We start from the raw sequence: 24637 nt of genomic DNA, 5'->3' as shown, positions 1-24637 counted from the left end.
CACAATCCCATGTTGAACCTGGCAAGGAGCAAACAGCAGAATGATTGCACCTAAACGTCTTTCAATTACACCAGCTCTTACTGCTAGCTGTGGACCTCGCTGATATTAAAATGCTGTGTGCTGTTGCTAGTGACTATTGGCGATGAATCTTATTGCCCAGATCGCTGATAGCTTTCATTTTTCATGAGCCAGAAAGCTATACTGCAGCACAAATGTTAACCATTTAAACATTCTGTGTTACGGAAGAGACAGGATATAATACTATATACATATATGTATATCTGCATTTTTAAAGGAGAATCATAGAATAACTTATTTGTAAACTTCCATTAAATTCAGCATTACAAACAGTGTCAGATGCCATCCATGTGGTATTCAAAAGAAAATACTACACAAAAAAGTTACTGGCAATTATTGCAGAAATGTAAAATTCCTCATATCAAATAGGACTCAGATGACAGATTGTATATAGCAAGGTGGGCTGACTGAGTAGCATGGCGAACAGATTGTTCTGATTACCAGAGATCCAAAATTTGTACCAAAATGGTACAAAGAATCTATAGAATGGTTCCTTGATAAGTAGAACTTCAGCATGTGAACTTGCCATTTTAACAGTTGCCATGTGAAGCAGGACTTGGTGATGTGGAAGTAAGTCAGGAAATCTCCCCAAGAAACAACTATGAAGCTGGACAGAATTATCAAAAACAATTATTTCATGGCTCTGGAAATTGAGCAGTCATAAACAACAAATTGAGAAACATTTATTTGTGAGGAACCACTGAACTCTGCCTAAAAACAGTGGGAGTCAGAGATGTTCTTGCCTGGGGCTGCTCCCACTCCTTTAGAGCTCAGTCAGGACAGTACTTCTACCAGGGTAGGGCTGGTCATGAAAACTAGCAGCTTCACTTCTGGAAGGGGCTGACATGAGAAGGGGCTGATTTGATTTGGAGTGGACGCCAAAAAACCCATTAGTGATACTGTCAACGAAGAATGCAAACTGAAAGAAATTAATAAGGAAAGTGCCCAGCTCTACAAGTCTAAGGCTATGGCCCTGGTAGGGCTAAGCAGCACATTGGTGGTAGAGCAAGAAACATAACAGGGTAAATTAAGATGAGACAGGCAGACAGAGGCTATGTACATTCACCAGGCTACCCAGTCTGCCCACCTTACTGTATACAATCTGACTGGGAGGTAATGACGCGCACAAAGGAGATGAAAGAGGGCCCAGTGGAAAGTTAAAGCTGGTACAGACTTCCAAACTGCCTAAATATTGCACGTGCTCCTCAATTCCCACACAGTTCCATAAGCACTGGCTGGGCCCAGTGTTTGAGTGCAACCTCTGATCAATCATCAAATAACAATTAAGCTACAGAGACACAGGACAATCTCTAGGAAACCAGGTTACAAAATAAAAATTAGAATAAGAAAAAAAACTAAGCAGAGAAATCAGCAGTCACATATCATGAGGGATATAGATTCCATAGATTAAGACACAGGAAGTTATTAATAAAAAAATAAACAAAACCAACCCTCAGGGAAAAAAATAGTCAAAATTCAGAGCTACTATCACATGTTATTTTAAAAAACACATTTTTGACAAAAACTTGTGTGATCCACAATGAGGAAAAAAAGCAGTCAATAAAAAATGTCCCTGAATGGGCCCAGGTGTAGAATTTAGCAGACAAAGGCTTTAAAGACTTTAAAATAGCTATTATAAATATATGAAAATAATTAAAAGAAAACTATGCTAAATACCTAAAGGAAAACATGACAGTAATGAACAACATATAGAAACTTTCAATACAGAAAGAAAAACTACTTAAAAATAAAAAGTGCAGATTTGAAAAGTATAATTAACTGAAATTTTAAAACTCAGTATAGTAAGCACAACAGTAGATTTAAAAGAGCAAAAGATCAAATCATTGAACTGGAAGATAGATCAATAGAAATCATCCAGTTGGAAGGACACAGAGAGAAAAAGACAGGAGGAAAGTGGACAGAGCCTGAGAAATTTATGGGATGTCAAGGGAACCAAAATACTTCTCATGGGAATTAGAAAAAAAGGAGAGAGACAAAGGGTGATGAGAAAACATTTGAAGGAATAATGGCCGAAAATGTCCCAATTTGATGGAAAACAGTAACTTATGGATCCAAGAAGCTCAGCCAATGCCAACTAGAATAAAACCCAAAAGATCCACACTTAGACACATCATAGTCAAATTGTTGAAAGATAAGGAGAAAAGTCATGAAAGCAGCAAGAGAAAAATGACAAATCATGTCCAGGGGAAAAAGAATATGATTAATGACTTCTCATTAGAAATAAGAAGGGCCAGAAGGCAGACAAATGAAGTGCTAAAAGAAACAAGAAAGCAAACCCGTCCACCAACATTTCTCTATCCAGGAAAACTATCTCCAAAAATAAAGGTAAAATGAAACATTCCCAGACAAAAAACTGAGGATATTTGTTGTAAGCAGAAATACCTAATGAAGTCCTTAAAGCTGAGAGAAAATAACACTAGACAGTAGCTCAAATTGACAGAAACAAATGAAGAGCACCAAAAATGGTAAATATGTAAATAAAAGGCTATATAAATACAAAATTTTTCTGTTATCTCTTAATTTCTTTAAGAGACTTAAAGTTGTATGAGGCAATAATTACAACATTACATTGCTGTGTTTATAAAATATCTAAATATATGTGTAAAAACACAAATTTGGAAAACAAATGAAGCTATATTGGATCAAAGCAGTTCTATTCCACTAGAATTAAGTCAGTACTATCCTGAAGTAGACTATGACAAGATAAAATGTGTATTATAATCCCTACAGCAGATATTAAGAAAATGTTTTCAAATTTTATTTCTAAAAATCAAAACAGAATAATAAAATGTCACACTACATATATATAATAGAAAAGAAGGTGGTAGAAAGGGAAAAGAGGAACAACAAAAACTATGAGACAGAAAACAGTAAAATGGAAGATACAAATCCAACCATATCAGTAATTACATTAACTATGAATGGAAGAAACACAAATCAAAAGGTAGAAATCAGATTGGATAAAAATCAAGGTCAAACTATATAACATCTATAAGAGACACATTTTAGATTCATAGATATAAATAGGTTAAAGTAAAAGGAGAAAAACAAGATTCATCATGCAAACAGTAACCACGAGACAGTTGGAATGCCTATATCAATATTAGACAAAATAGACTTTAAGTCAAGAAAAATTGTGAGACAAAAAGGACAGTCATAATGATAAAAGGTCAATACATCTGAAAAATGTGGCAATTAGAAATGCATATGCATTGAACAGAAGAGCCCCCACAGTACTAAAATAAAAATGGACAGAATTGATGGAGAAAAAAATTTAATACTAATAGTTGGGGATTTCCATACTTCTCTCTCAATAACTGATGGAAAAACTAGACAGGAAATTGGAAAAGAGACAACCAACTTAAATAACACCATCAAAAAAATCTAGACATTTATAAAATACAGCATTTAACATCAGCAGAATACACATTCTTTTCAAGCACACATGGATATTCTACACATTAAGCAAATGCTAGAAAATATAGTGTCTCAATTAATTTGAAGGGTTTGCTAAATCTTTCAAAATATATTCTATAATCACAACAGAATTAAGTTAGAAATAAAAACAGAGAGAAATTTTAGAAATCTCCAAATATTTAGATATTAAATCACAAAGACATTCCAAGAGAAATTAGAAAATATTTTGAGGTAAATGAAAATAAACTACAGCATATCTACATTTATTGGATATAGATAAAGCAGGGTTCAGAAAAAAATTCATAGCTTTAACCATTTAGAGTAAAAAAGAATAAAAGTTCCAAATCAGTAACTTAAGCTTCATATATAGAGAGATTACTATATATTATAGTAGTATCATATTATATACAATATATTCAGCAAAATATATAGAAAAACAGTAGATAAAAATGAATGAAACCAAAAGTCTTATTGACAAAACTTTCACTAGACTGACCAAATATCAAAACAAAATAAATAAAAAGGAAACAGAGAAGTTATTAATTATATAAATCAGTAATGAAACTATGAAATCACCACTGATGCTAGATAAATTAAAAGGATTATAAAGGAATACTACAAACAACTTTATCCCAATCATATAAAACAACAGGTGAAATGGAAAAACTGTTAGGCACAAATTACCAACACTAACTAAAGAAGAAATAGAAAATGTAAATAAAGCTGTAACACAAATACTGAATTAGTAACTAAATTTTTTCCCACAAAGAAAAGCTCAAGTTGAGATGGCTTCACTGGTTAATTATATGAAACCTTCAAAGATAATACCAACTCTACACAAACTCTTTCAGAATTCAGAAGTGGCGGGAACACTTCCCAACTCATTCTAAGAGGCCTAATATCAAAGTTAGGCAAAGATCAAAAGAAAACCACAGACCAATATACATTGCAAACATTGATGCAAAAACCTTTGTCAAAATGCTAGCAAACTTAATCTAGCAGCATATACAGTGGATCATACACAATGATCATGAGGGATTTATTCCATGAAAGGTAAGGTTGGTTCAACATTGAAAATCAATTAATGAACTACATTATATTAATAAAGTATAAAACCAAATAATCATCTCAATATATGCAGAAGAAGCACTCTACAAAATCCAACAGCCATGAGAAAACGTCTCAATAACCAGGACGAGAAAGGAACTTCCTCAGACTGATAAAGGACATGTGGGGCAGGCGAAACTCTATACTTATGTCATATTTAATGATGAAAGATGGAATGCTTTCCCCTTAAGATAGGGCACAAAGGCATTCACCACTTCCATGCATGTTTGTACTGGGAAATTTAGCCAGTGCAATGAGGCAAGAAAATAGATATTAAAGGATAAAGAAGAAATAAAACTGTCTTTATTTGCAGATGAAATTATTCTATATGTAGAAAATTATAAGAAATCTATAAAGAAACTACTAGAACCAAAAACTGAGTTTAGCAACATCATAGGACGATATAAGATCAATATTAAAATCAATAACATTTGTATATACTAGCAACAAACAATCCAAATGTGAAATTAAGACATGGCTCCATTCACATATCAACAGAAATAAAATACTTAGAAATCATTTTTACAAGACTTGAACACTAAAGAAATTAAAGAATATGTAAATAAATGGAGAGACATTTCAAGTTCATGGATTCCAAGATTCAATGTTGTTAAAATAACAATTCTCTACAAGTTAATCCATGGACTAAATATATAATCTCTATGAAAATCTAATAAAGCTTTTCTTTAGAAACTGACAAATTGATCCAAAAATTTACATGAAAATGCAAAGGACCCCAAAATAGACAAAACAATTTTGATAAAAGAAGAACAAAGTTGGAGGACTTACATTACTTGATTTCAAAACTTACCTTAAAGTTACAGTAATCAAGACAGTGTAGTATAGGAATAAGGACAGACATGTAGTTCACTGGGACAGAATTGAGAATTCAGAAATGAACCCTTTCATTTATGGTCAACTGATTTTTGAGAAAGATGCCAAGATAATTAAATAGAGAAAGGAAATTCTTTTTAACAAGTAGTGCAGTAAAAATGGATATACATACTGAAAAAAAGAACTTCAATTCATACTTCACACCATATATAAAAATTAACTCAAAAAACAGACTTTTAGAAGGAAGTACAGATTGAAAATCTTCATTACTTTGGGTTAGATACAAATTTCTTAAGGTCTGGTACCAAAGGTACAATCCCAAAAGGAAAAAATGATAAATTTGACTTCACTAAAATTACAAATTTTGCTCTTCAAATACATTATTTTTTAAAATGACAACATAAGATGGACTAGAAGGAAATATTTGAAATTTATATTTATGGAAAAGAACTTAGTTCAGAATATACAAAGAATTCTTGAGACTTCATAATAAGAAGAAAAACAACTCAATTTTGAAAGTGAGAAGATTTGAAAATACATTTCTCCAAGGTACATACACAAATGGGTTATAAAAACTTGAAAATATGCTCAACATCATAAAGTTATTAGGGAAATACAAAGTGAAACAATTGTGAACAATGGATTCACACCCATGTAATGGCCATAAGCAAAATGCTTGATGAGCTGGGTACAGTGGCTCATGCCTGTAATCTCAGCACTTGGGAGGCTGAGGCGGACAGATCACTTGAGGTCAGGAGCTCAAGCCCAGCCTGACCAACATAGTAAAACCCCATCTCTACCAAAAACACACGCCCGTAATGCCAGCTACTCAGGAGACTAAGACAGGAGAATCGCCACTGCACTCCAGCCTGGGTGACTGAGTGAGACTTTGTTTCAGTAAAAAAAAAAAAAAAGAAAGAAAGAAAGAAAGACTGATGATACCAAGTGTTGATGAGCATGTGAAAAAACTGGAACCCTCTTACATTACTGGTGAAAACACAAAATGGTACCACCACTTTGAGAAACAATTTGGCAATTTCTTTAAAACATAAATTTACCATATGACCTAGAAATTCTACTTCTAGATATCTACCCAAGAGCAATAAAAATATGTTCACACAGACTTGTTTTCAAATATTTATAGCAACATTATCCAAATAGCCAAAAACAAACTAATTCTGATGTGCATCAATTGCAGAATGGATAAACAAAATGTATTATATCCATATAACATATTATAAATCAACAATAAATTGGAACCAACTATTAATATATTCTATAACATGGATGAACCTCAAAAATATTATTCTAGTGTAAGAAGCCAAAAGCAAAAGATTACATATTATATAATTCCATTTATATAAAACATCCAGAAATAAAAATGTATAGAGATAGAAAGCAGATCAGTGTTTATCTGAGCTTGAGGTGAGAGTGGGGATTGACTGGATATGGGTAACAAAAGAACTTTGTGGGTGATGTAAATGTTCTAAAACTGATTTGTGCTGATAGTTGTGCAAATCCTTAAATTTACTAATTAATGCGGAATTATACACCTAATGAGGGATTTGTATGGTTATGAAAACATACCTCAATTAAAAAAAAAAAAAAAGCTGTCAAATGCTTCTCTACCAGGGAAAAAACAATTGTCTTGAAACAGATCTTTGCTGTGGGAAGAATCATTTCAGTGGACAATTTAATTATGCAAATGTAAGGCTGGTAGGCATCCATTACCTTGGGGGAATGATTTAACAAAATCTTTTGAGGCTTCGTAAGGGCCATGCCTTCTCAATACTCTGTGGTAAACAGAGATAATTAAAGGAAAGAAGGTAAATAGATCTGCATTAAAAAACGAAACACGAATTCTGAAAGGGATTAACTCCTAGACTCCATCCTCTCTGAGGTTCAGAATTACAAAAATCTCTTTCATAGATTTTAGTGATAGGTCTGTGGCTCACGAGTAGGAATATACGCTTAAGGAGGCTTTATCAAAGAGGAAAGGATAATCTGGGTTGGTGATTCAGGCTGCAAAGTAGAGACATTGTAGGCTAAATCCAAGTGGCTACAGAGGCCAGACAGGTAAAGCAACAGAAATAGTGAATGCTGGAGCAAATCAGATAGAGTCTATCTGATTAAACAGGACAATTACTCAGTGCAATTCATTTTTTCTCATGAGAGAATAAGAGGCCACTGAAATCAGTTTCTCCAATGGTTCAAGCATATGAAAGTCCAGATATTTATATGAATCTCTTGATTTGAAATTATGGTATATTTTTATATAATGATATAAAATTCAACTATTTTTAAAAATATCATGAGAACTAAACAAAACGTATCTGCAAATTGCATCTGGCTCACAGACCACTGGTTTGCTATCCCTGGACTAGATTTCAAGAAAGAAAGGCTAATTTTGGTACAGTGTGGAGATGGGCTGAAAGTACCTTCTCACACATCCAATTTGGCAAGGAAGCCAAGATGACTAAGCATATGAGTATAAATTAAGGAAATGAAATCCTTTGACATAACCTTTGAATGAACATAATACTGAAGAATGAATCATCCTGTCATTAAGAACCATTGAGGTCTCGGCAAGGACCAGTGGCATCACATCAACAAGACAAGGTACATAAAATTTGTTGGGGCCACTTTTAAATTATGAAACAACGTAGCAGTGGTAAAATCAACAGCTGCTAAAAATGCTATCACTAGCTTATATGTTCATGCTTGTAATCCCAGCACTTTAGGAGGCCAACACGGGAGACTGCTTGACCCCAGGAGAAAAGAACAGCCCGAACAACACAGCAAGATCTCATCTCTACAAAAAATAAACTTTAAAAAAAATTAGCCTAGCACAGTGGCATGCATCTATATTCCCAGCTATTTGGGAGGCTGAGGTGGGAGAATAGCTTGAGCCCAGGAGAACAAAGCTGCAGTGAGCCATGATCGCACCACTACTCTCCAGCCTGGGCAACACAGCAAGACCCTGTCTCCAAATAATAAAAATAAAAATCCCCATCACTTTCTTCAGCTAACTTTTGGACAGCAAATTAGTCTCCTTGGAATGAGTAAACTCCTAGGAGTATAGCAATACTTGAAGCAGCTGAATGAAGACTCTAAGAAAGGACCTCCTTGTGTTGGTGATTAAACTGAATATTTAAAAGATGACAACTTATTTGTCTCTCAACTGAGCCATACTTGTTAAATAACAATAATGAAACATCAGAGCTGAAAGCAACCATGGTTTCAGGACATGAAAGTAATATTCAACCTCTCAGACATATATCATTCTTCCTGTTCAACTTATTACTTCTTTCTGAATGACATTTTATTTTCAAAGTTCTTTGTCTCTCAGATCATCTGCTACTACTCAGTGGCCAATTTTTAAAAGTGGAAAAAGTTTTTGTTCAAGATTGCTTAGGCTATTAGGGTCTTTTGTGTTTCTACACAAGTTTTAGGATGGTTCTTCCTATTTTTGTGAAACTTGTCATTGAAACTTTGGAAGAGATGGCAGTTAATCTGTAGATCGCTTTGGGTACTAGGAGCATTTTAACAATATTAATTCTTCAGATCCACGAACATTAGATATCTCCATTCACTGTGTTTTCTTCACTTTTTCATAAATGTTTTACAGTTTTTAGTGTACAAATCTTTCACTTCTTTGGTTAAATTTATTCCTATGCATTTTTTGTGATACTGTAAAAAGAACTGCTTTCTTGATTTTTTTTTTCCAAAGTTCATTGTTAGTATGCAGAAACACTATTGACTTATGTATTTTAATTTTGTATCCTGCCTCTTTATTGAATTTGTTAGTTTTAGCAGTTTTTTTGGTATAGTCTTCAGGGTCTTTAATATATAAGATAATATCATGTGCACATGTAAAATATTTTACTTCTTCCTTTCCAATTTAGATGTTATTTACTTATTTATTTATTTATTGCTGAAATGCTCTGCATAGGACCTCCAGTATTATATTGAGTAGAAGTTATAACAGTGGGCATCTTTTCCCTTGTTCATGATCTTACAGGAAAAGCTTTCATCTTTTCACTACTATTAAGATGTTAGCTGTGGGCTTATCCTATGTAGCCTTTATTATGTAGAAGTACAGAATTTCCTTAACTAAAAAGTTTCCAATCATAAAAGAATGTTAAAGTTTCTCAAATGCTTTCTCTGACTCTACTGAGATGATTATATATAACCTTTACCCTTCATTCTGTTAATAGTGTATCACATATGTTGATTTGCATATGTTGAACCATCCTCGATTGTGGTGTGTCATCCTTTAATGTGTTGTTGAATTTAATTTGCTAGTATTTTGTTGAGAATTTTTGCATCTATGTTCATCAGGGATATTGGCCTATAATTTTCTTTTGCAGTGTCCTTGTCTGGCTTTGGTATCAGAGCAATGCTGCCCTGGTAAATGAGCTTGGAAGTATTTCCCCTTCTTCAGTTATTTTGGGAGAGTTTCAGAAGGACTGACATTAATTCTTTCTTAAACGATAGAAATTCACCAGTGAAGAAATGAAGTACTACTAGGTTTTATTTTGTTGGGGGGTTTTTTGGATTACTGATTCAAAGTCTTCATATTCCTTATTGGTTTGTTCATTGCATCAAACTAAAAGCTTTTGTGCAAAAAGAAAACAATCAACAGAGTGAAGAGACAACCTATACAACGAGAGAAAATACTTGCAAACCACACATCTAATAAGGAGTTAATATTCAAAATATGTAAGCAACTCAAACAATTCAATAGCAAGAAAACAAATACCCAATTTAAAAAATGGGCAGGTGACTTGAATAGGCACTTCTCAAAAGCAGACATAAAAACAGTCAATGGGTATATGAAAAATACTCAACATCACTAATCATGAGGGTAATGAAAATTAAAACCACAATGAACTATTACCTCACATCTGTTAGAATGGCTATTATAAAAAAGACAAAAGATAATAAGCATTGGTTAAGACGTGGAGAAAAGAGAACCCTTGCACATTGTGGGTGACAATATACATTAGTACAGCCATTATGGAAAATGATATGAATGATCCTCAAAAAATTAAAAATGAACTATCATATATCCAGCAATCTTCTAAGTATGTTATCAAAAGGAAGAAATCAGCATGTCTAAGAGATATCTGTACTCCCATGTTCATTACAGCATTATTCACAAGATATGGCATCCATGTATGGTATTCTACGCAATGGAATACACTATCAACCTCAAGAAGGAAATTCTTTCATTTGTGGTAACACGAATGAACCTGGAGGACATTATATTAAGTGAAGTAAAGCAGACACAGAAAGACAAATACTGCGTAATCTCACACATGTGGAATCTAAAAACATCAAAATCACAGAGGTGGAGAATAGAAAGCTGGTTGTCAGGGGCTGAAGGATGGGAGGGTTCAGGGAAGGAAGATTTAGGAGATGTTGGCTAAAGGGTGCAAAATTTCAGTTGGACATAATGAATAAGTCCTGGAGATTCATCATATAGCATGGTAACTGCGGTTAATAATAATGCATTAATACAGGCACACCCCTCATTTTATTGTGTGTTGCTTTATTGCACTCAGCAGATACTGCACTTTTTACAAATTGAGGATTGGGGCAACCTTGTGTCAAGCAAATCTATTGGTGCCACTTTTCTTACAGCATGTTCTCACTTCATGTCTCTGTGTCACATTTTAATAATTCTCACAATATTTCCTTTTTCATTATTATTATATCTGTTATGGTAATCTGTGTTCAGATGTTACTATTTTAACTGTTTTAAGGCACCACAAACTGCACCCATATAAAATGGTGAACTTAATTGAAAAGGGTTGTGTGTGCTCTGACTGCTGCACTCACCAGCTGGTCCCCCATTTCTCTCCCTCTCCTTGGGCCCTCCTATTCCCTGAGACAGAGCAATACTGAAATTACGCCAATTAATAACCTTACAATGGCCTCTTAGTGTTCAGATGAAAGGAAGAATTGCACATCTCTCACTTCAAATCAAAAGCTAGAAATGATTAAGCTTAGTAAGGATGGTATGTTGAAAGGTAAGACAGGCCAAAGGCTAGGCCTCTTGCACCAAACAGCCAAGCTAAGAATGCAAAAGAAAAAAGTTCTTGAAGGAAACTAAAAGTGCTGCTCCAGTGAACACACTAATGATAAGAAGGCAAAACGGCCTTATTGTTGATTTAGAGAAAGCTGTGTGGTCTGGAAAGATCAAACCAGTAAGTATTTCCTTAAGCCAAAGCCTAATTAAGAACAAGGTCTTGATGCTCTTCAATTCTATAAAGGCTAAGAGTGGTGAGAAAGTTGCAGAAGTCTGAAGCTAGCAGAAGTTGCTTCATGAGGTTTAAAGGAAAGAAGCCCTTTTCTATAACATAAAAATACAAGGTGAAGCAGCAAGTGCTAATGGAGATGCTGCACCAGGTTATCCAGAAGATCTAGTTAAAATAATTGATGAAGGTGGCTAGACTAAACAACAGATTTTCAATGCAGACTTAACAGTGTTCTATTGGAAGAAGATGCCATCTAGAACTTTCCTATCTGGAGAGAAGGCAATGCCTGGCATCAAAGCTTCAAAGGACAGGTTATCACTCGCTAGGGGCTAATACATCTGGTGACTTCAAATTGAAGCCAATATTCATTTACCATTCAGAAACTCCTAGTGCCCTCAAGAACTATGCTAAATCTACTATACCTGTACTCTATAAATGGAATGTGAAAGGCTAGATGACAGCATATCTGTTTGCAGCATGGTTTACTATTTTAAGCCCACCATTGGGAACCACTCTGAAAAAGATTCCTTTTAAAATATCAGTGCTAACTGACAATGCACCTGATCACCCAAGAGCTCTGATGGAGATGTACAAGGAGATGAAAGTTGTTTTCATGCCTGATAACACAACCACCATTCTGCAGCCATGGATCAAGAAGTAATTGTGACTTTCAGGTCTTACTATTTAAGAAATATATTTTATAAGACTATAGGTGTCACAGATAGTGATTCCTCTGATGGATCTGGGCAAAGTAAATTGAAAACCTGAAAAGGAGTCACCATTCCAGATGCCATTAAGAACATTATGATTTATGGGAGGAGGTGAGAATATCAACATTAACAGGAGTTTGGAAGAAGTTGTTTCCAACTCTCATAGATGAGTTTGAGTGGTTTAAAATTTCAGTGGAGAAAGTCACTGCAGATGTGGTAACAATTATAAGATAACTGGAATTAAAAGTGGAGCCTGGAGATGTGACTGCAATGCTGCAATCTCATGATAAAACTGTAACAGGTGAGGAGTTGCTTCTTGCAGATGAGCAAAGAAAGTAGTTTCTTGAAATGGAATCTATTTCTGGTAAAGATGCTGTGAAGATTATTGAAATGACACCTGAGAATTTAGAATATTATATCAACTTCATTGGTAAAGCAGTAACATAGTTTGAGAGAACTGACCCCAATTTTAAAAGAAGTTCTACTGTGGGTAAAATGCTACCAAAAACATCACATGCTACAGAGAAATCTTTTATGAAAAGAAGAGTCAGTCAAGTGTGTCACTTCGTTGTTGTCTTATTTTAAGAAATTGCCACTGCTATCCCAACCTTCAGCGACCAATACCTTGATCAATCAGCAGTCAAACATCAAGGCAAGGCCCTCTGCCAGCAAAAAAATTAGAAATCGCTGAAAGCTGAGATGATCTTTAGCATTTTTTCAGCAATAAAGTAATTTTAAATTAAGATATGTACTTTTAAAAAGATATAATGTTATTGCACACTGAAGAGACTATAAACATAATTTAAATGCACTGGGAAACCAAAAAATGTGTGTGACTTGCTTTACTGTGACTTTACCTGTATTGTGGTGGTCTGGAATTGGACCTGCAGTATCTCTGAGGTATGACTATACATGAAAATTGCTAAGAGATTCAATCTTGAATTTTTTGCCATGAAAAAGTAACTATGTGAGGTGGATATTAATTTGTTTTAGTCGTTTCACAATGTATACTTATACTGAACCATCATGTTGTACATTATAAATATAAGCAATTTTATTTGTCAAGTATACCTTAATAAAGCTGAGGGGGAGGGAGGAAGAAATAAAACTTTCCAGTGTCAACTTACAAAGAATGGAGCTAAATTCTGAAATTCATATTTTCCACATTCAGATTTTTGTTATGGACTGGTCTATTTTGGCATTACTAGAAAGAAATACCTGAGGCAGAATAATTTATAGAGATTTATTTTGGCTCATGGTTCTGCAGACTGTAGAAGAAGCAGACTGCCAACATCTGCTTCTGATGAGGACCTCAGGAAGCTTTCAATGATGGCAGAAGGCAAAGAGGGAGCAGGCGTGTCACAGGCCAAGAGAGGGAGCAAGACAGAGGGGGAGGTGCCATGTTTGTTTTAAAAAACAACCAGTTATTGCATGAATTAATAAAGCAAGAATCAGCTCATTACCCATTGGGAGGACACCAAGCCATTCATGAGGGATCCTCCCGCATGACCCAAACACCTCCCATTAGGCCCCGCCTCCATTACTGGGGATCACATTTCAACATGAGATTTGGAGGAGACAAACACATAATGTTCTTACCATGACCCTGGTAGTTGTAACAGAAGGAAGTATAATAGGCCATTATATTTTTAATTTTTTAAAATATCAATACATTGTTTTTAAGGATAAATTTTACAATGTTAAATGTGTTTTCAATTTTTTATTTTATTTTATTTTATTTTTGAGATGGAGTCTCACTCTGTCACCCAGGCTGGAGTGCAGTGGTGCGATCTTGCCCCACTGCAACCTCTGCTTCCTGGGTTCTAGTGATTCTCCTGCCTCAGTCTCCTAAGTAGCTGGGATTACAGGTGTGCACCACCACCCCTGGCTAATTTTTGCATTTTTAGTAGAGACAGGGTTTCACCATGTTGGCCAAGCTGTTGCTGATCTCCTGACCTCAAGTGATCTGCCCACCTCAGCCTCCCAAAATGCTGAGATTACAGGCATGAGCCACCACATCCGGCCTTAAATTTGTTTTTAAAAATATCATTAAGGATAGTAGCTACATAATTTTTTCACATATTCTCAAGTGCTATAATCTATGAATTATAATTACTATAGTAATCTATAATTACTATACTAATTAAATAAAAAGGATATGCAGGTTTATCTGGAATTGGATTAATTTAATGCAAAAGCCTTAAAATGGTCATAACTTCTTCAAATTAATCCTATAAAATACAAAAATAATCTTAAATATGTACAAAGATTTAGTTATACAGATGTTTATCATGGCATTTTTTAATGTAATCGCTAAACATTAAAAAGAGCCTAGATGGCTAATGATTGGTTAAATAAATTATGGTATAAACTTACGATTTAATATAAAATAGTATTGTAGAACAACTCTTTGTAAAGAAAAATGAAAAATGTAACTAAACACTATGTATTGAAAGAGCCAAATTTTGGAGCTGGGCTGGGTGCGGTGGCTCAGGCCTGTATTCCCAGCACTTTGGGAGGCCAAGGCAGGCAGATCACTTGAGCTCAGGAGTTCAAGATCAGCCTGGGCAATATGGTGAAACCCCATCTCTACCAAATATACAAAAAGTTAGCCAGGTATGGTGGCATGTGCCTGTAGTCCCAGCTACTCGAGAGACTGAGGTGGGAGGATCGCTTGAGCCTGGAGGCAGAGGCTGCAGTGAGTCGAGATCCCACCATTCACTCCAGCCTAGGTGACACAGTAAGACTCTGTTTAAAAAAAAAAAAAAAATTGGAGCTGGTAGAAATTTGTGTGTCTATACACAAAATAGAGTATATATACAAAAATGGTAACAGTCATTATTACTTTTGGCAGAATTGTTTATTTATTTATTTTTTTTTACCTTTTTCTTTGTTTTTTTCCTATAGTTTCAAAATTTTCTCCAGTGAAAATATACATTTGGAAATCATATTAAAATGTTATTAGGGAAAAAGTGCTTCTCACACCTTAATGCGCATATAAATCAGCCGGAAATCTTTTTAAAATGCTGATTCTGACTAAGTAGGTCTATAGGTGGGACCTGGGATTCTTCCTCCTAACAAGCTACCAGGAGATGCTAATAATGCTGGACAGGGACCACACTTTGAGTAGCAAGCTCTCTTCTAACTCTGTCATGTGGCTATTTTTGCAAAGCACAGGCAAGTAAAAGCTTCTCGTTATGTTAGTACAGTTGATATAGTACTTGCATTGCTATATGGCCCATGGAATCATTTCCTGATTTCAACATCATTTAATATTCCAACTACTTTAGTTTTACTATAAAGTCTGCTTGTTATTTAAATTTTTATTAAAAATCATGATAAAAATACACAGGTAACACTGAAAATTGGTATTTACTAGAGCCAGGTCAGCACTTCACTGCTTTTGGTTAATGGCCACAGGCTTTTAAAATAAATTGCAAAGATCACAATAGAACAAATTAGTAAGAAGCTCATTTGTGTAATACTGCAGTGATGTTTAATGTTAATTTAACAAATAACTCAAGATTTATTGAAAATTATGCTAGTAATACTGAAATAAACTGACAAGTTATTTGCCTTCAAGGAGTTAAAAATCAAATATAAGAGATAGACACATAAGGATTAATAGTAATACATTTTAAATACTATAAATAAACTACAAAAAAAGTTAAGTATAAGATGATATAAGAACATAAAGAAGAGTATAGACTCTAATAAGGATGAAGGAGAGATGAATAGGATGCATTGGTGGTTTTGTTACAGAGATGATACCTGAGAGGACGCCTAAAGTATGGGCAAATCTCATCACTGGTAGACGTGAAGAAAGAGAATTCCAGACAGAAGCAGCATCTTGAACAAGCACTGTGGCAAAAGGAATCCATTATCTGACTATTCATTGCCATGTTGACTGTCATGTTAAAAGCGTTAGTTCTAAGTAAATGCCCAGCAAAAACGGAAGATGTACAGTAGTATACACATTTCCCTGTAGTAAAGTAAGTTAACTTATCCTGTATCATGCTAGTTAAAATCTTTAGGCTCTTTTAACAAATGTTGCATTATATTATTTTCCGCTTTAAAAAACTGCATTGGCTGCCCACTAATATCGTGTAGTACAACATTCTGGATGTCTAATAGAAAACTTTTAAAGATTAAATCCAGAAAATAATTTTCTAGACTATATCTTACTAAACCTTTTAAGTAAGTTCTAAATGTTCATATTTTCACATATTTGTGTGTTATTTTCTTAAAATAACCTTCTTCTCTAGGTCTCAAAATTCTATTAATTCTTTAATATTTTTGAAGGCCCCCATTTTCTCTTTAGTAACTTTTTTCTTACACTTAGCTTCCACAGTAAGCTTAGACATTTTAAAGCAACTATTTCATTATGCCTTGAATATTATATTATGTTTGCTTTTCCTACTCTTCTTTATGAGGGTAAGAACTAGATCTTATTCTTCCTAGAATCTTGCTTACTTACTATGATATAGTAAATACTCAAAAGAGTTTTACCAAATGAGTAGAAATTGACTATTATCAAGAAGCTTATGGAATAGTTTCAAGTGGAAAAAGCTGATAAAAAGACAAGGTGGAAAGTCTTTTAGCTGAGAAGTTAAAATGATACAGATTCAATGGGCTAACAAATAGGAGGTAAACTGAGAGATTGTATAAAATTTGCAAAGGTAAAACTGACTAAAGTGGTCTACTGTAATCACTTTATAATTTTGCTTGAGGACATCCATAATCAAAATTGCTCATGTGTTTAATATCATATTTAAATCTAAGATTTACTCATATGGATTTGTATTTACAAGAGAAATAGCCTGTCAATTCACATAGGAAAAGAGAAAGAAAAAGTATTTGATGGTATTGACCTATTTGCTTCTTATAATACTGCAGTTAGACCTTCATTAAGCCAGCATTGTATAACTCTACACATTTATGATCAAGGGAAGATTAAAAAGCTAACCATAATGAATTTGTTAGAAAGACAACTTAATGCATGTCAATGCTTTCATTCATTCTGAGTTGGAACAAAAAGCAGAATTCTTCCATGCTTTTCTTTGAACTGCATGTATTTATATGTGCATGCAATTAGCTCTTATATATTTATTTAATCAAACAGGAATTTCTGTTACTTAGTTTAATAGCAAAAGCTGAAACACCTGGAGACCACTATGTGACTTTTGTTCTGTGTTTCTTCCTATATATAATGTCACTGGACAAGAAAGAAACTTGGATTAAAGCTTGTTGCATTTCATGTCTCCTAAACTGGTAACTGATCTTTATACAATGGTTTATGAATTTTTTTGTAAATTGATGTAGTTTCTATGCTTAGTTTACTTCATTATAAAAACACTTTAGGAACAAACATATTCAGTGTTTATCATCAGGAGATATTACATTCCCTTGTCAAACAAGTCATGCAAATAAACTGCTTTAAGTAGCTTTGAAGAATGTGGTTCATATGTAACTTTGTACAGTCAGAACTCCTTCTATAACTCATTCATCAAATAAATAAAAATTGTGTTTTCACCACCAAAATAAACCTTGGAATTCTGAAATGATCAGATTCCTCTATTTCAGCTCTATCAGTGTTTTCTCCTCTACAACAACACATTTCATAATAGGAAATTATAGCTTTATGCTACCATACTCATCCTTACATATAAAATTATTATCTCTATTATGGTATTTGGGGATATAAAAAGGAAAGTCAAGTAGAGGAATACTTAATTAATGAACATTCAGTTACTCTTTAAACTGAATCATGCATATTACTTGCAGCACTACGTGGTTTCTTACATCATGCATATTATTTGCAGCACTACGTGGTTTGTTCCTAATTTTATTTGTGTACAATGATCCTATTTGTTTTGACTTCACACAAAAAAACAAAAAAACAGAAGTTTATCCAATAGAAATCATGGTTCATGATACTATTTTTCATTACTAGATTTTAAAATATGTTTTAGAAAGCATCACAGGCCCCATACATTTAAAAAGTGGTGAAAGTCTAGTTCAAACATAACTTTTAATTATTAAAAACCCCTAACATTCATTTATTTGAGACACTTTTACTAAACACCCAGTATGTGAGGAGCAGGTATTAATGAAACTGAAATTAATTAAATTCTGTCTTCATTCCTCATTTAACTTTAAATTAAAAGATATTTGAAATACATAAAAATAATTTCCAAAAGGATTTAGGAGACTGCAATTTAAAAGAATAGGGAAAGGACAACAATTAACAAGCTTTTGTTACATGGTAAAGTTTAATAATATACCACTATTTCAATATTCAACAGTTCATTAACTTGAAGATATATATTAATATTCCTCATCTATCAACTTGCTATATAGTAAAGACTATAAATAACCCAAAACCTTTTAAGTGGAAAAAAGGCAGAAATATATGTTTCCTCAATCTCCCAAAAATAGTTTGAAGAATGTAAAAAAATTTCTGATTCAGTAAAAAATTAATTCAAATAAGCTTCTATAACACTGTGAAGGTGCTGTATAAACCTAGGAGTAAATTCTTGATTTTGCTGTTGTTGTTAAACTGAGTTTTCTTCCTTAACTGCTACCAAATACATAAACAGAAAGAGTCAAACCCTAGTGCTATTTGATGATCAAACAAACACACAAAAGAGGGCAAAAGTTTCAAGGGTAATTCTATTGTTCCTCTAATTGGAGTCACAGAAATACCTTGAGGAGGGTCCAAGGTGAGATGTAGAATGGCAGCACTAGTATTGTTTATATGTGCAATTTATCTTTTAGAGTGTATGGCACCAAAAATGGTTCCACAGCACCATTTTAGCAAAGTTGTAAGTCCAAACATTTTAACATGCCTAGAAAGAATGTGATTCATGCATAATCAAGTTTTCCCTGCATTTGAGTCATATGTATAAATAGCATAAAATGTAATTATAAAGTTTTTGATATCCATAAATGTTGTAAGTGTAAGAATTTAGATAGAATAATTATGGTTTTATTTTAGAAATTCCTGTTTGTAAAACTGAAATAACTTTCACACATGCATTTAAAAATAAAACCACGGCAAACACAATAGAAATGTAATTATAAATTCAAGAGTCTTGTTGCCCCTTTCAAAGTTTAAAGCTTATAAATACAAGACATTTTAAGAAGTAAACAGATGGTTGTTTCTAAAACTTATTTCATTTTAATGTAAGAACAACAAAAAAAGTACATTAGAAATGATGTAAGAATTTTACAGAAAACTTTGTCACTGATATTGAACTTAAATAGTCAAAAATAAAACCACATAATGATGAAAGCTGAATGATTCAGCTCAACTTTTAATCAAGTTTTTATGGAACTCTTTCAACTTCATCTTGCAAAATGTCCTTGTGAAAATCAGAAAACGACAAACAAAAGAGGGTTCTTTACATTTGATTGTAAAACTCCAATTACCATTTTAGTTGCTAGTTATAATGTATTATTTAAAAAACAAAACTTACTTGATCTGTCCCATAAGGCAGTATGTTCAGAGAAATGAAGGCTGTCATTTTCCAGAGCTGTTTTCTGATCATGTGCAGTACCTTTAGAGTGTCTATGAAATAACCGGCTAGCAAAACCTTCCAATTTCTGAAGAGCTGTAGTTGTACCTGTATACTGGTTACAAGGTGGTTCTCTATAAGCTGCCATTCATGTGCACTTTACTTAATGTAACTGCAAATGTTTCCAGAAGGAGCTCACAACTTCTTACACAGAAGCTAAGAGCTATGCATGTGTCAAACTTCCTGTTTGCAGGGTATTCAAACCACTACTGCTGTTCTGTTTCCTGTTAATATAAAACAGCACATTACTGAGCTTTTCTTAGCAACACTTTTCAGCTAGAGATGAGGATTTTAAAAACTTGCAATATCTGCCTAAAGGCTTTATGTTTCATGTTTTAATGTTAATATATAGGCTAATGAGAACATTAAATATAAAGCTTTATAAATATAGTAGGCTGAACATTTTTTAAATAAAGGAAAACTAGTTAAACATGTATGACAAGTCTATGCAAACAATTGAAGGCCAAGCCGTCCTCCAAATACAACATGCTAAAGACAGGTTGCATTTTTTCTAGGAAATCAACTAATATACAGATTTTATGAATCCTTATAAGCAGCTAACTTTTCATTAAAAAAACTAGTATGATACGGGTATGACAAAACTCTTGCAAAACAAACTTATCACACATATAAATAAAACGATCTGAAATAGCACTTTAAAAAAATGGAATGTTTCTAATTCATTGATTTAGGCCTAATACATACAGGAACTACAGACACTTAGTATGTCAGTACTGGTTATCAAACTTATAATCTGATGACATATGTCTATTACCAGGGGTGTATTTTAAAACATTCTAAAATTTGAAAAGAAAGAACAAAATACAAGATTTAAATTATATAAAATCCACCATAGCAAGAAATTTCAATTGAGATAAAAAAGTTTCTTCTAGTTGGCTGAGACATGTTAATTTTAAAATCTTACCACTGAAGACTACTACTTACCTAAACCCCTGATTTAGTGATCTCACTTAGAAACATCTATTTTTTTTTAACGGAGTTTCATTCTGTCCCCCAGATTGGAGTGCAGTGGTGCGACCTCCGCTCACTGCGACCTCCGCTCCTGGGTTCAAGCAATTCTCACCCCTCAGCCACCCGAGTAGCTGGGATTATAGGCGCGTGCCACCATGCCCAGCTAATTTTTGTGTTTTCAGTAGAGATGGGGTTTCTCCATGTTGGCCAGGCCAGGAGTTTGAGAAAACTCCTGGCCTCAAGTAATACGCCCGCCTTGGCCTCCCAAAGTGCTGTGATTACAAGCATGAGCCACCTGGCCTGGCCAAAACATCTCTTTTGATTAAAATTAAATAAAATTTGCCTTGTTGATTTTCAGGAAAGAAAGTAACCTGTGGCATTTAACAAAAAATTTGAGTACTTGTTTTTTGACCCTAACGGATAAGAAATTTCCGTGGTTCTCTTTGGAAGCAGAGGGGAGGGGAGGGAAGGGAAGGAAAGAAAAGAAATAAAAAGATCTATCAAAACAATCTATCTAAAAAATTTTTACTTCAGATTTACTGCCAACTGTTTGACAAACATAAAAAATAGAAACAATAGTGACAAGTAAAATAAATAGGCACAATAATGTAATCAAATTAGGACTACATACAAGGCCAGTAAGAAAACACTGACTAATGAATTTTGCCATGTAACAGCTCCTTTGTGTATACTTTGTTTTGTGTAATGGAATTTATATCAATCTAAACAAGTATGTAACAGTATCTATAAGATAAACTTCAATTTGTAGCTTTATGTATAAATATTATGTGTGAATAACAGTTAACAAAACACTGACCAATGAATTTTGCCATGTAATAGCTCATTTGTGTATACTTAGTTTAGTGTAATAAAATTTATATCAATCTAAACATATATGCAATAGCATCTCTATGACAAACTTCTTAAATTTGTAGCTTTATGTATAAATATTATGTATGCATAACAATAATTTGTTTCTTAACATCTGGTAGTGCCTTACACAAAACAGACACTGATTAAATGTCTGTAGTCTTCAATAAATATCTACAGAGCATGGACTGATTCTATAAGGGAAGAAGTGGATAAAATTACTGAATTCCCTTGATTTGCTCTACTGAAGGAAATTCTAATCATCTTCAAGGCTCAGTTCAAATGTCACCTCTTCAGTGAAGTCTGCCACATACTTCCTAGGAAAATAAACTTTGCTGCTTTGTTTTCACTGATCTCATAATATTATGTTAAAAGGTACTGTTTATGAATTTATATGACTCTAAATTGTGAGTTACTTGAATTCATAAATGCATGTATTACATACTCAATAAACATATGTTAAAAGAAAAAAGTATTCACTCATTTTTAACAATTTAAAGGTCTAAGTAGAATCACTGAATACTTGAAAATGTTTGAATTTTATTTTATGATGGAACCATATTTATAGATAATCCAACAAGCACCAAGTTGCTCATATATAGAGACAACAGTAGTAGAACTGTTATCATTGAACTTCTCCTTTTTTCTCTACACTGTTACTAAATTTTTTTCATTCTTTGAATTACATTTTTACTCAGTGCCAATGTAGACTTCTTAAAATAACTTGTTTTCCCTGCTTCCAATCACCCTCTTTAATCATTCACCTCTCTGACATATTAACCTCCCCCAAATATTACATTCATGGTATTCCATTGCCAAATACACAAACTAATCCTAACATTACAGCTCAACCATATTCATTTTTAACACATATCTAGCCAGATTTTTTATTTATATTCAATGTTGCTCAAGTACAGAAATTGCAGATTCCTAACTAGAACACTAAGATCACTTTATTTAAAACAATGTATAAGTTTTAAAACAAAATTACTAAAGCAAAAAGGGTAAACTTCACTAGATGAGTATCTTGAAAACACTATATTTTAAATCTGCACTGTTTTAAAAATAAAATTGTTACAATTTGTTATGAAGTCCTTCCAGAAAATAGAATATTTAATGTTTAAAGCAGTGTTTCTATATACGGTAATGTGACCAGGAAGCTACTGCTATGGAAGTGCTTCGGATATTTGATTTTTGACTTAAAAAAAAAAAAAAAAGAAGAACTCTACTGGCATCTACTGCTAGAAAGAAACAACTGCAGTTTTAACTAAAACTATGAATTCCTTCATAACTGAAATTAATTTTAAGAAGTATATTGCTTGTTATTTTTCCTGGTGGTGTTTCCACAACTTTAACTTGCACTAAATATCTCACCATGCACACAGAATTTACCAGAATAGCTTATCTTGCAGTTAAATAAGATTTTAAAACTAGAGAGTAATCAACTTCATGAGGTTGATTTTATTCCTCATTCATTCTGCATTAATTTTTAAAATTATAGAAAATTTCAGAGTTGAACCGGCTTCAACTGCCATGAAATGCCACAAAATACTGGTTTCTTCTATTTAATAATAGTGATGACACATTTACCAGCACTTCACAACATATAAAGTGATTTGCTCTGTAAAACCATTGTGAAATTATTGTAAGGCACATGAGATCCTTACAAATAAAGTAAGCAGCACAGGTATTATTATCCTTATTTTAAGATACAAAAAATAAACTTATAAATGTTAAGTGACTTGCCCAAAGTCACCTAGGTCTTCAGACTCCTAGATCAGGGTTCCTTGTACTGCAAGACACTGATTACCACAAGAAGTAAACACTTTTTTTAAATGCAGTTATTTTCCAAATAAGGTTGAAGAAGTGGGGCTGAAAGAATAGTGGTGGGTAAGACTGGTTCTTGGATATATTGCCCCAGGTCTGAACATCTGCTATGAGAAGGTTTTCATTAAGATGGTCACCTATAGTCATTCAATTTCATTGTCCATGTTTCTTACAATCATCTTGGAGCCAAGCAGAACTATGTACTTTAGAGTTTAAAGGTTAAATAAAAGAAAAACATGAAAACGTATTTAGTATGTAAATGATGTATTTGCTCCATGTAGAGGACAAGTGACATGACTATAACTCCTGCTATTCAAATAAAGGTTTCAGGGTAATAGTGTTGCTTTTTCCAGAATGTTATATATAAGTGGATTTATAGACTATGTAACCTTTTCAGATTGGCTTCTTTCATTTAGTATAGAAGTTTATAGAAATTATGGCAATTGTGATTTATCTATGTTGTGTATCTTAATAGTTCACTCATTTATATGGCTGAACTCTACTGTATGGAATTACCACAATTTATATATCCATTTACTGTTGAATTGCATTTGCACCTTTGTCAAAAATCAATTGACCATATTTGTGTGGGTCTATTGCTGGACTCTTTATTCTCTTTCACTGGTCTATATATGTGTCAATTCTTTCACCAATACTACACTGTCTTGATTACCATAGCTTTCTAGTAAGTCTGAAATCTGATAGTGTAAATCTTCTATTTTTTTTTCTTTTTGTCTTGAGACCGAGTCTCACTCTGTCGCCCAGGCTGGAGTGCAGTAGTGTGATCTCGGTTCACTGCAACCTCCGCCTCCTGGGTTCACACCATTCTCCTGCCTCAGCCTCCTGAGTAGCTGGGACTACTACGGCGCCTGCCACTACGCCCAACTAATTTTTTGTATTTTTAGTAGAGACAAGGTTTCACCGTGTTAGCCAGGATGGTCTCAATCTCCTGACCTCATGA

At 33.6% G+C, this 24637-nt stretch overlaps 1 protein-coding gene across 13 annotated transcripts in view; it reads right to left on the bottom strand.

Annotated features, from left to right (window-relative positions):
* PRKACB (protein kinase cAMP-activated catalytic subunit beta) overlaps positions 1 to 24637 on the bottom strand; it is a 166308-nt gene that overhangs the window by 68114 nt on the left and 73557 nt on the right. For 2 of the 13 annotated variants that reach the window (XM_031650307.1, XM_031650310.1), the window contains exon 1: positions 2 to 1510. The exons of 2 other annotated variants lie outside the window; for them this stretch is intronic. In XM_031650307.1, coding sequence (XP_031506167.1) covers positions 2 to 11 — 10 coding nt within the window. In that variant the 5' untranslated portion in view covers positions 12 to 1510. Of the gene's footprint in view, position 1; positions 1516 to 19908; positions 20268 to 24637 lie in introns of those variants that run through there. 9 more of the 13 variants (XM_031650319.1, XM_031650320.1, XM_031650322.1 and 6 more) reach the window with 9 other exon arrangements.

The sequence above is a fragment of the Papio anubis genome, chromosome 1 (genome assembly GCF_008728515.1).
Source record: "Papio anubis isolate 15944 chromosome 1, Panubis1.0, whole genome shotgun sequence".
Classification (NCBI taxonomy): Eukaryota; Metazoa; Chordata; class Mammalia; order Primates; family Cercopithecidae; genus Papio; species Papio anubis.
Note: the sequence above shows the minus strand (reverse complement) of the source record. Positions and strands in the feature narration are given on the sequence as shown.